The 13,625-nt window shown below is 39.5% G+C and overlaps 1 protein-coding gene across 1 annotated transcript in view; it reads right to left on the bottom strand.

Annotated features, from left to right (window-relative positions):
• The window catches only part of LOC309601665 (ras-related protein Rab-3C-like), a gene marked incomplete at both ends in the record, with an annotated part of 155,142 nt that extends 141,930 nt beyond the window's left edge, over positions 1-13,212 (bottom strand). Inside the window, 2 exons of the mRNA XM_082334829.1 lie at positions 7,084-7,311; positions 13,189-13,212. Coding sequence (XP_082190955.1) covers positions 7,084-7,311; positions 13,189-13,212 — 252 coding nt within the window. The remainder of the gene's footprint in view (positions 1-7,083; positions 7,312-13,188) is intronic.
• Positions 13,213-13,625: the final 413 nt, after the last annotated feature.

Here is a 13,625-nt window from a genome sequence, read left to right as displayed (position 1 = left end):
CAGAAAACCAGATGGTCCAACGGAAAGACAATCAGAAGTCCCAGTATGCATTTACCTAAGTAGACAGATTCACAAACTAGAAGTAGAAGCAGCAGGAGGGGAAGGAACTGGAAAGAAACATGAAAATAACCACATTGTTTATAGCTAAGCAGTAATAATAACATTACGTCTTCTTGCAGCATTTAAGCAACCAAGGGGCTTTATATGCCTTGATGCTTTACACATCTTGTCAGCTTTCTCAGATGTAAAGATAAGAATGTCTTTCAATCCATCAGTAGAAACTGCTGTTGTGATAACAAAAACATTAAAGAAATTTTAAAATCACAGAAAAATAGCAGTTTCAGCAGTGAAAGCCAGGGTGCTAAAGTGATAGGACCATCCTTTTTTTGAGATGGGTTTAGAGCAAATGTTTGAAACCCTCAAGATGTTTTTTATAGCAATAAGATTGCAATGTCACATAGATATTTGAATAGCCAGTGGTACTTTTTAAATAAATGCATATCATTTTTAAAAAAGTGCCATCACTGGCCAATGTGGCCAGTCTCACAAAGCAACCAGCATTTGCTATTTGCACTGAAGACCATCTGAACTGAGTATGCCTTTTACATTGCCAAGATCTTCTTTGGCACTGAAGACTGGGCCCTGGCTCTATACAAGAAATACATCAAGTAGTTTTACAAGAAATGTATTGTTTATAAGGGATGCATCTATATTTTACACCCAGAATAGGTCCCAAGGTAGCATTTCTTGCACAAAGTTTTATAGAGTTCAGTTTTGTCTTTTCAAGTAAAGGACTGCAGTGTCACATCATTTACCGCTTTTGCAGTGTGATTTGCAAGGAAATAATACAAGGCATCACATTTAGTATCTGTAACTGCTGCTGAATTTTTACGTCATTTATGGTGCCCTCTCTCCTAAACTCTTGGTCCCATTCTCACTCAGACTCTTTGGTGCTTTCTCTCACATCATGCCTCATTGTATGAGCAATTGCTGTCAAACTTCAAATAGCAGCACACATTATCTTTTCAGTCTCTACTTATATTTGCTTCTGCTCTGATGCCTTTAAACTATAGAAACTATTTACATTATGTATACATTATATAGATTATATAAACTACTAGCATCTACTAAAGTTCAGAGAAAAGGCAAGCTGTCTTGTCTGCTTTTTAGGTAAGCAGTTTTCTTTTCCCAACAAATATCTACATTAGCCATCTTCCCTTCCCACCTGGTCATTCCCACTTGACTGGCTAAAAGTGAACTAATCGACCATTTTTTTCTTGGCTATTTACCTAAAACAATGGAAACCTGAGCTGACTTGGATTCATGGGTGCAACTTTAATATAAACAAAAGAACAGGTACAAGAAACAGAATACAGAATAAACAAGGCAAAGTAAAGAAAGCACTAAGAATCCCTGAATTAAGGAAAATATACAAATTCTGGAAGTAACTAAGGTTCCCAAGATATATAAGGATGAAGAAGAACTGGCGGTTCCCTGACTGAGATCTGAACACAATAGTTCTGTCTGTACTATAATTGGCCTTCCCTTGGCTGTGCAGATCTTTAGCATCTGTTGTTGAAAACCCCAGGTGTATTGTGTATAAAGGAGAGAAATAAACAAAAGAGAGGGAGGGGAATTTTTTAGGCTAACAATATCTGACCACAGCTTGTATAATATTCACCTGTCGGAGGGCAGCTTAAACCATAACAAAAGCTGCCCAACATTTCACCTTGTTTCAGCTAACAGGGGAGGTCCAGAAAGAGTTTGTGTTCTGGCCATCACAACCACATACCTCATTAACCATCTTTGCCCAGGAATGGTTCCTTTGGAGCCTTCTGACAGAACAGCATTTGTGAACACATTGCATTGCTTATCACCACAGACAGGCCAGCCTAACCTGAGGCTGGCTGGAGCTGCTGCCCTTTCAGGCTATGCTTATAACAGCAAATTAAGTTGTGCCAGGGAGCATTTCTAGGCTATGGAATTTGTCTACACCGTGAAACTGTCAGCATATTTTCTGGCACAGTTTTGACCCAGGCTTGCTAGCACTCTGCCAAACAGCTCCTGGGCAAGGTTCAGGAGTTAGCACAGGCCAGAGACCACTACCAATACAAAGTCTAGATGTAGCCATCCTCTTTCAGAGACTAAAACAGTTTAAACGTATGGAAAAAAGCTATTCCATGCCAGCTGGACTCAGTGCCAAAGGACAATCTTGGTATGTTTAATTTACTAGTACAGATGGATCCAGAGAAATCCCAAATCCCTGCAGTTTTGAGCCTTCTATATTGCTGTCTTCAAATCACTTGCTGCCTGGTATATTACTGGATACACTTTTGATTTTCATGCTGAGATGAGGAAATTTCATTTTCAATATTAGATTTACTATTCGCATCTAAAAAGGCTGTGTATTCTAAGCAGCAGCTACACACTGTCACCAGCACCTGAGAAAGGAATCCTGAAATAAACTCTGATGGGGCTATCGTACCAATTAAAAATACTCAGATGAGTCAGATGTAGCAAAACCAGACCCTGAAATTCCTGTGATGAAATATTTGCTACATTCACTATCCTCTATCTCCACATGCTACTCTTAACTCCCATTTTGTTGCTTCAGCTTTCACTACCTTTCTTCTGAACCAGTGTATTTAGTGATTCTTACATTCATGCTATAGTCACTGTTACAGGATATTTCTGGAATATTGCACTGCCTCCACACTTGCAAGTTACTGTAGGATTCCCCTTAAAGACTCCAATATCAAGGCAATTTTCATTCATACTGGTACTCCCACAGACCCCTCTGACACACACACACAAAATTATTCTCATTTTAACTGAACCCCTTTTTACTGCTAGAGCACTGTTAGGGAGCTTGTAGAGCAAAAAATCAGGTGCCTAACATTTATTGATATTTTTTAAACAACTACTACTATATTTTTAATTATTGAATGATGAAATTGGATTTCCTCATTCAGCTTATAAAACCTAGTCCTCACTTGGTCCCTAAGCCCTATGACAATTTATAGAAAACAGTTGATGTGAAGACAGCAACATTTTGGGTATCAAATGAAACTGTCACACACAGTTCTAGGAAAGATATGCTGACACAAGCAGCTCTCACACTGTCTTCTCTAGGAGGATATCTTTTATTTGTGTGTGATCATTGTATCTAGTCCATGAAGTCTATGGCTAGTCCCAGGGAAAAGCCATCTAAGCAGCAAAAGGCAGTGCAGCGTTCTTATTTGATATTTGCATCAAAGTGCTGTAATCAGATAGAAACTATGCAAATATTGCTGTATAGAACATTTTTATAGTTAGAACATTTTTGTATAATAAACAGAACAGAGAGGGAAAACTTGATGCTTGATTCCTCAAACAAAATTTGTACTGAAATCAGTTAGAAATCACTGAGAGTTCTGATCAAGTACATTTTAAACAGGAGTTAAAGATGTGGCCTGGATACACTGTCAGTTAAACAAATAAGTTGACCTGTCTTTGTAAATCTTCTGTTTTCTAGAAATCAATATCTGCACTTTCCCCCCCTCCCATTTTTTTTCCTATTCTAATGATTTGACAAATGTTAGCTAACAAATTCTACTGTCCAAGTTTGCCCATATTTTCTCTATAAGCTCTTGCATTCTGTTATTTCTATTAAATAATCGACAGTGTTTACAAAAGTAATGCAAACCTTTATGGCATCACAGCTGCAGGCTATACTGAATGTAGTGTTTTATACAGTGAATAAAGTGACAGATTTATAAAGTTAAACTTAATTTTCTTTTCTGATTTGCACCTCTGAGGTTTTAATCATTTTTCCTTAGAGTATATTTTTGTCAGCATTGGTATTGACAAGCCATGTATTTTTTTATTTGACATAATTTGAAATCTAGAAGTTTGAAACCAAAATAATCTTATAGCCTTCCAGTCCCATCTCTTTAATATTACTAGCTCAAACCAAATGGAGGAAAAATGTATTGCTGTTTATTATTTGACACTGTAAAGCATCCTAAAGCCCTCTCATGGACTTTTATCCTATGCACCTATGTCCTGCATACAGACAAAATTCCTTTCCAAAATTTCTTATAGTTTTTGTTGAGAAATCAATACCTTTTTGGGTAAAATGCCTTTTTTATGGATTTTTCTCCTTTAAAAGGTAAAAAACCTGTTAATATGCTGTCTTTGTAATGTCCGTACCAGGGTTGTCACATTTATAAACAAAATTTCAGGGCCAGCTGGTGGCCCTATGACAAGGTAATGTGCTATCACTAATGAATATAGCATCTGAACTCTGAGCCTCTCTCAATTCCAGTAAGAAATACTGTGGAAAGAAGGTGTTTGGCTCAGAAGAAAAAAAAAAGCAGACCTTACAGTGCTCCCAGCAGGCTCTTTCTGATCATATGAAAAAGCAATAATGATAAGTACTGAAGAGAGCCACATCCTCCCTGACTTGAACAATAAAAGAGGACAATTCAATTCAGGTTCTTTGAATCCAAGAATAAGGCACCATTGCCTCAAAGCAAGAAAAAAACCTCAAACAAACAAAAGACCTGCAGGGCATCCCAGTATATAAGACAGCACCTACTTCAACCTGTTAACCCTTGCTAGTTCATCTGTAATAATCATACAGTGAATTTTATTAAGAAATAATGACTCTGCTTCCTCAGGTGCCCATGCTGACTTTCAAACAAACTGACACACTTCACTGGTAAGCATATGAGAATCTTATTCTGAGGAAATCAGTGCTTCAAGCTCCAACATGCTTCAAGTTGAACACAAAGTATCATGCTGAAATGGCTATTAAACAAGAAGTTTACATGTCTACCCCCAAAAAAACATGTACAAAATTGTAACTGGAAACATGTTGGATCAACCGTGTCTCTAGCTAGGGAATTTTAGTGACTTTAACAGCATTACTATTTACACATTTATGCATCTTACTGCCAGGCAAAGACAGCAGAACAGTGGCATTCCATGTATTTCTTCACTGCAGTACATGGAAAAGTAATTTAGTTCTGATCTCATAATTCAGAACACATTTTAAAGTTGCACTTCATTTCCAGTTTCTTCTGACTATTCAAACCTGTGAGATTTTTCAGAATGTTTTATTTCATATATGCTGAATATCATTTATCACATGATGTCACCAAATACTTTGCCAGTGATTTTGAATGAAGTGTTATAAGCTCATGCATGTTTCTACTCAGAATTAACATCAAATCACACTCCCTCTGATTCGTTCAGTTTTATATTTTATACAATATAAATGGTCTTTCGTAAATGTAGCTTGAAATAGAAATGGATATTGCAGGAGTGCTATTCATTTCAGAAAGACATTTGAATAATCAAAGTAATAAAATATAATATAGACAGGTGTTACATATACAGATACTGCATATTATGAACAATACAGCTGTTGATATAGCTTACAAGATGGGGTAATAGTGCTCTATTTCAGATTTTGTGCACTAGAATAGCTTTCTGAGATACTTAACTGATTTTATTTAAGGTCCTAGGGGTGCAACAGTCAACAGATTTACTCTAGGAAGCATAACTGCAACACAATGCTCCAATGCAGAATATTCCATCTAAAAAGTGCAAACAGCAATAGTGAGCTGTTGCAATTTGAGTTCATTTGGCAATGACAAGGTTTTTTAAGAACTGGCATTAAAATTTTAATGGGAAAACTATAATGTGAAAACAATTTTATTGCTCCGTTATAAAAAAAATAAGGTAATGTCAATGTGAATTACCATGTGATCTCCAACATTAAAGTACTACAATGAAACTAGCATGTTATTGCAGTGAAAGCACACACATGACACATAGTTACATAGTATGTAGCATTGCTATACTCATGATAACAGTAAGAATCTAAGCTTAAAAATGTAGAGAAGTTGAGAGGCAAAGTCTGTGTTCCAGTTCCTAGAGGGCACAGAACAACAAATGATTTGAGATATCAAGGGCTGCAGCCTACCTAAAAAGACATGAATGAGATATAGCCTAGGAAACTCTGGGAAATTCACCTTTGTGCCATATTAAAAACATGTTCACTTTATCTGCTGTTCAAAACATGTTAGATGACCTGGTTGTATTTGATCCACGGTTTCCCATGTTTTAATGGCTGTCCATCATTAAATACATTTTTAAATGACTTGTATTGATGCACCAAAAAAAAAAAAAAGAACATTTTTGTTAATAAGGCTGTTGTTACAAATATCTCACAAAGGAAACATTGCTCAAAATCTTCAAACACCCAAGGAAGATGGCAAAGACCTGAAGCTTTAATTCCAGATCCCACACTGTTAAACGTTCTGCTATCCTTCCCTCCTTTAAGTGAGTATCACCCTATCACCCAAGGATTAGGAGATGTGAGCATCAGCAGCTCCTGCATAAATAAGTTTTGGCTATTCTTTATTTCTGAGGAAAATTTGCAGAAAAGAACACCTATTCCCTGGCATCACACTTTCCTATATTTGGCATCTTTCTACCATCTCTAAGGTGTAGGCAAGGGATGAGGGTTTTTGTACACTTGGGCAATACAGCTGTTACACTTTCTCTTTCCACACGTTTGTTTCCTCAGCAGAAGAAGGAAGAGTTTTCAGGTGATCAGAATGACAAAGATAACTGACAGAGCAAAAAATTATACCTTCTGTTATGCATCCACTATCATAGTTCCTACATGAATTTATATTTTTTGTGGGAAGAAACCAGATCCTAACTAGTATTTCAAAATACTCTTTAATAACGTGTATCACTTTCAATAGACTATAATTGCACAGTTGTTTATACCTTGCTGCACAGATACCAATATTTGTCAACCTGTGTTATTTCTTAATGGAATTTCATTCAGAATATATACTCTGATGTACTTTAATACCTTAAAAATACTGTCTACACTCTATTATTCAAGATAGAAAAATGATGCAGGAAAGAATTAATTGCTTTTTCATTACTATGCCATATGTGTGTGTGTGTGTATATATATATAAAGGTTATGACATTCAATGCAAACCTACAGTAGCTTAAATGCTAACTTTCAAACTGCTACAGCTTGCTTAATTCATAGAATTATTATTTTTGGCTTACCCAAATCTGTAGCTTAATTCTTTTTTCATTTTTGAAAACCGTTTTTACTTTGAAATCGATCCCAACTGTGCTTACAAATGCAGACGTAAAGGAATCATCAGCGTATCGGAACAAAAAGGAGGTTTTCCCAACACTGCTGTTGCCAATAATGAGCAGTTTGAACATGTAATCAAAGTTCTGGTCAGATGTATCTTTCTGGCCATATCTGGAATCTTGAGCAGATGCCATCTGTAATTTAAAAAAAAAAAAAAAAAAAGTTTATTGTCTCTTGTATCATATAAAACTGGAAACATTTAGATTTTATTGGAATTTTTGATAACAGATATGAATGAACTCAAGAAGTTCACAGAGGCTTAAGTCTTTGTTACAATTATTGTATCCATGGTAATAGTTCCGGTTGCAAAAGAGGATGTATCAAAGGTAAACATCACTGGTGACTGGTACCAAAAAAAAAAAAAAAAAAAAAAAATCTAAAAATCCAGGACAGTTCTTGAGTATACCGTTAAAGATCTACTTTCAGAAAACGTGATGAATGAAATAGATGGTGGAAATATAGACAAAGATACTTCACATGTACAAGAAGGAAATAAGAGATGAATGCTGGGTTATGATATAGGAGATATATTTCCAAGCAAAAGCTTAATCTGTTTTACATCTGATAGAATTCTTGAAACATTTATTTTACTGTAAATATGATGCAGTCTTTGGTAATGCCTATAACCTTATTCAAAGCATTTTGCCATTACCAGCTTTCAGTTATCACACCATTAAATAGTGAGTTGGGTATATACCTCTGAAATAAGGTCTTGATTTTTTCCAGTTCTCATCTCTTCTATAGTTTTGGAATTTGCAATGTTAATGCAACATCATCATAAGCGACAGTTGCAAATGTTTTCAAATTTAAGTCCTTAAAATACAGCTTCTAATCCATATAAAACACCTGAATAAGCACAGATTATTGAATACTGCTAAATAGCAAGCTTATTTTGCTCTAGAGTACAAAGATCATGGGTTCCATTTATAAAAAGTACACTTTTAGCTTTCAGGAGGGTTGCAGAGATTAACTTGAAAACCTGACCAAAATTCTACCTGGGAAGCTCACAAAGCAGATGGCAAAAACAAAGAACTTAGAACTAGGTAGTGTTTCACCTCATATGCTTTTTAAGAAAAATAAGTATTTTGGGAGCCTGTCAGAGTTTTAAATTCTTGGAGTTTGGCAATACTAAGGGCAATACATTTGCACACTGATTTCAGACAGAAAGACAGACAGTATATCCTAACATAAAGGTCTATGGAAAAGCAGCCCACGTCAAAGCTTTCTAAGTTAGACATCTCAGAGTGCATTTGGGCAGTCAGAGAGGACAGCTGGAAACAGGACCTTGCAGAAGGGTGAGGGCTGTACACTAACCCACCTTCTCAGCAGAATTTCAATTGCTGCATAAATTTTCTGAGCTAATTCTGCTGTCTCATAGTACAAATAACAGTATGCCAGCTTCTTTGGGCTACTGAAGAGGCGTATAGAAGTGGGGACAAAAAGTCCTGAAGGAGACAACAGAAGTAGCAAGCCTTTGAGAGAAAATTCAGTGTAAGATTTATATTTCATAAATAATGCAGTAGGGAGTGTTTGATTTCAGAATTACCCTTTTATTTAGCAGTGACTAAAGTTCTTGATTAAATGTAGTCTTGGGTACCTACATGTTTGCATCCTGAGTTTTTGCATTGGCCTTAATATTTATTCACTTCTTTCACAGACATGCAACAAAGAAGCTTTAGAACAAAACCCTAAAAATTACCAAGCATATACATCACTAATCTTTCATCTTTCTGATTTCTACAGCAAAAGACAGAAACAAATCCTGTCCACCTTCACTACTCTCCCTTACTGTAAAACTATTTGGGGATATTTTGTTTGGAACATGAGAAAAAGAAAATCAAATGCTATTTATACCAGTCTAATGACAATTGGCTATAAAGCAGTAAAGAAGAGAACGCTGTTGTTGTGTACAATTTGCAACAAGTCCAGCAGACAAAAGACTGTGCAGTGGCTAGAGATGCCAGTGTGTAGCCTGTGCGCTTTCCCCAGCAGCCTGTTCTGCTGCCCTTCTGGCTAATCTCTGTAATGCAGCAGCTGAAACCAGTAGTTATCACTTCTAGCAAGAAGAAGAAAAATAATTTTCTTTCTTGATTTTATCTCCTAGGAAGCCTTCCATGTAGCTTCTTCAACTCACTTAAGGTTTACAAAAAAGAGTTTTAGCTTTTATTTCATTTGCTGGCCTCAGTCCTATGTGCCTTACAATTCATCCCTATGTACTTTAATGCCTACCACTTCAGAAACAGTATGATTCAGTGAGCAGAGGAATCAGGAGTCCTGGATTCTAATAATAGTCTTGCTAAATCTTGTATGTATGTTATGTAGCCTTCCTGAGTAAGAACCTGTTTCCTGTGGATCGTTTTAAACATAGACTTTCCCCACAAAGAAATTTCAGTGCTCCTCTAAATTAATGTGTTTATGTGCATTACCCATGCAATAGTTTCCTTAAAAGTTCTTAAAAACTAATAAAAAATTAAAAACCAACACCTTCACTGTGTCTTGAACTTATGGATTCATTACTTGCAGTACCATAGGCAGAATTATGGGCAAGTTGAACACAGAATTGCAGCCAGCTTTTATTTCAGTGGTAGGAGTATGTCTGCCTATTACAGGATGCAGAAGGCATAGGAAAGGCATGGGAAAGGACTAATTTCTCCACCTCCCACCTGGGGAATCATGAGATGATTAGTGAGGTATTGATAATAATTCAAACTGTTTGGAGAGACTAACTTTAGCCTAGAGAACCAGTATCCCTAGACTATTGATAGCGATCCTTTCTCGTGCCCAAAACCCAAATGAGTTTTAGAAAAGTACTAATGCCTGCATTAGTCTGAAGAAAAATCAAACTCAATACTGGTGCTAACACTTTGCCATTATTTCCCAAACTCACTCATTCTGTACTAAGCACAGAGACAGATTCTTCAGATTACAATTCACATCACCTACATCAGGCTCCCACTCTAAATGATACTCTTGAGGAGTCTCTATTTTTCTGTTGACTGTAAGGGAAACCTAGATGCTTGGTCCTCTTGGGCTTTATGAATACACCTACAGTGCTTCTCTTTCTTAAATGCAAGCTGCTGACTTCAAGTAAGTATGGGATGCACTGTAGCCCACTTCCTGGTGTATTAATATGTCAGTTCACTCCTAACAGGACTTGTCTCTACTACAGAGGAATTTGACAAAGAAATGTGAAGAAGCTAGCGCTGATGTTATGTTCCTCCTTTGGAAACGATGCTGGAAATAATCACCAGGAATGCCATGTTCAGGCCTGTTAATTAAATATTACATACATGGATGGGAACCAAATAAACATGCCAACCGTGCTAATGTTATGATGTTCTGTTTCCAAGAAAGCAAAAACCTTACCTTTGTTTTGACAGTTCTCTTCTCAAACGATTAAATGGATATATTAAACATGCATCACTTTCAGCAAAACACACTTAGCGTGGCATCAGTAGTCCTCTTTCTGTCACTACCCCTTTTTGGAAGTGTACTATGGAAGCTCACTCCTTTGCTGGTTAGATACTTTCTACTCTCCAACTCAAAGACACTCAGGACTAGTATATACTCACTTACTGTCCAATGTCCACTCCAGTATACACTTATGACTACTGATGCCAAATGCAGCTTGATCAATTTACAAAAACGTGTATATAACTTGCTCTGTGGACTCAGTGGCTTGGCAGGCTCTTCCACTCCAGTGCTTCTAATTTGAACCAAGACTGATATATCTAATAATTTTGCTGAGTGATAGGAGATGAATTGCCATGCTAACTCCTGTGTCCAATAGCTTTGATTTGGCTTTTTTCATTATAATTTTAGAATAACCTCTTAAATATCTGGAAGCAGCCTTTTTGCTTGCTTTTGCCCTTCTCCATTGTGTTTGGATGTGTCTGTTATAAACCTATTTTGTCTGGGCATAACCATTGCCAGTGACAACAGGACATGGAAAGCTAAGAAGAAAATGTTCTCATTTATTTCCTTGGCAAAGCATCATAAATGTTCATAGTGTATTTACAGATTATTTCCCATTTCCTACTTTTCCCTCACCTCTATGGCCTCAGTCACCTTTGAAATGATCTGATGCCCTGGCAAATGAAAGAGAGGGTCTGTAGAGATCTGGCATTTCCTACAAACTGCCACCATTAATGCCCATATGCTCTGATAAACACAAATAACAGGTTATCCACACTAAACTCTTTTTCATTTTGGCAAAGTGCAGGAATGTGGAAAATTTGCATGCTACAATCAGATAAAGAGCAAAACTTGAAGCGAGTTAATCAGTGTGTGAATCACTGAGAATTTCCTATTGAATCTTCACTTTTCAAAGTACCACCAAAGCCTTAGGGGAAACTACTGAGAGATACACAGACATTTCAACTAATTCAGACCAATTCTCAAAAGAACATGCAGAAACCATACACACTTGTATGTTTCACAGAAGAAAAAAAAAAAAAAAAAAAAAAAAAGAGTTCATTGCTTTTGACTTCTAAACCAAAGCCCTCTCCATGGCCATAAGCACTACTAAGATTTATATCTGTTCTTTGAAAACGTGGCTAGAAAAATGAAAAGTAGTCACAAACTCTGACCCAGATCAAATTATATCCAGCAGATGACAATAGCAAACTTTTACACTAGGTAACTCCCTCTCTGGAAGGACTGTTTGGGCTGCCTTTCTGGTAATTTTTGGCCCTTCTTGTCGACAGAGAAATGGCATGAGCTTGAGATTGAAACAAAGAATTCATAAATATAGAACAACAGTGCCACTGCACAGGCCCTTTTTCTCATCCTGCTAAAATATTTTAACTTCTTGGTTTTCTTTTTAATTATTGCTTCGAACAATTAATTATTGCTTTTGAACATGCATATTGAACATGCAGATCTTCCCTTCAAGCTGAAATTCTATTACTGCCAGAGTAGATATACAGCATGAAAAATATTAGCTAACAGAACTGCAGTTCATAACTTAAATCACAGCAGACTGCAAAAGTGCTCTTTACATTGTATAAAATAAGCGGGATTGATTGTTAACAATCCACTGGTAACATGACTGTTCTTCTATTAAAAAACAGTCATGTTCAAGTGTATAGTCTGGGGCCCCCAGAGCTCCTGCATGAGATTATAAAATAGGTCCTAATAAATAACTGAAGTACAGTACACCAGCATAAACTGTTTTGAAACAACTACCTAGAAACTGCTAAAAACTGTGCATAATGTAACTTGTATCTGTATATCATCTGTTTCTCCAGTGCTAAGAGGCATTATATTTTTCCATATATAAAAACTGCTGAAAAGGGGCCACCTCTTTGCTACCCCTGATTCCAGCAATGAGCCATCTTTCCCTGGTGTAGATGGATAACTGCTCCTTGAATAAACAGGTGGAGATATCATGCCAACTTCCTGCGCATCTAGGTAGGACCTCGTTACATCTCATCACCTAACAACTTACATCCTTTCACTCCCAGGGGAGCTACGACCAACGCTCAAAGGGCAGTATCTGTAAAAGACTGTTCGGTTTGCCCGTATGAGACCTGAAACCCACCCACGGCCATCGCGGTGGGGTGGCGGCCACCGCAGGGCCGTGCCGCCCAGCCTCCCGCTCGGGCTACCCCCCGGCCCGGGGAGCCACGCTGCGCGGGGGACGGGGCGGCCCCACCGCACCCCCGCCCCGCGACGGGCTGCGGTCGCCCCCCGCCCGCCGAGACCGCCCGCCGGGGCCCCCTCTCACAGGGACGCGACCCGCCCCCCCCCCCCCCCCCGAGCCCACTCACATACACCGCGGAGCCGCCTTACGCACCCCCCAGGCCCCCTCACGCAAGGGGCGTCCTCACCCCCTCCCCCCTCACACTCCCCGGCCACCAGCGGGAGAGCCCGTCCCGGCGGCCCCGCCGTGCCGCTGCAGGGCGGAGGGGCTCCTGCCCCGTCCCGCGGGCGCCGGGACGCCCAGCTCTCGGCCGCGCTGCGCCTGCCGGCCCCCTCGCCGCTCGCTCGGCTCCGGACCAGGGACCGACCTGCATGGGCGCTTCGTGCCTCATCGCCGGGCGCGGCCCGCCGCTCGCTCCGCTGCCGCTCGCCGCTCGCTCGCGCACACCAGCTGCCACCGCCGCTGCCCGCCGCCCACCCGGGCTCTGCTGACAAACCCGCGTCGCGATCAGTACCGGAGCCGTCCCCACTCCTCCCCCAGCACTGCCCCTTCCTCCCGCGCACCCTCGGGAGCTGTAGTCCCCACTGCCCCGCTTCCGCCGCCGCCAGGGCGAGGAAGAAAGACTACAACTCCCGGGATGCTCTGCGTCCGGCGGCCCGCCGCCGCTGCCGCCGCGAAGGCGCCTCCTGCGGGGTCGGCCGGGAAGCGTCTGTGTTGCGCTGCCATTTCACGTCCCATTATCCCTGCACCCGCAGCCGACCTGGTCCCGCCTCGGGGCACGGCGCCGCTCCGCCCCGCCGGCAG

Source organism: Platalea leucorodia, assembly GCF_965183815.1.
Source record: "Platalea leucorodia genome assembly, chromosome: W".
Classification (NCBI taxonomy): Eukaryota; Metazoa; Chordata; class Aves; order Pelecaniformes; family Threskiornithidae; genus Platalea; species Platalea leucorodia.
The sequence above is the reverse complement of the archived record's forward strand: the minus strand, read 5'-3'. Positions and strand labels throughout refer to the sequence as shown.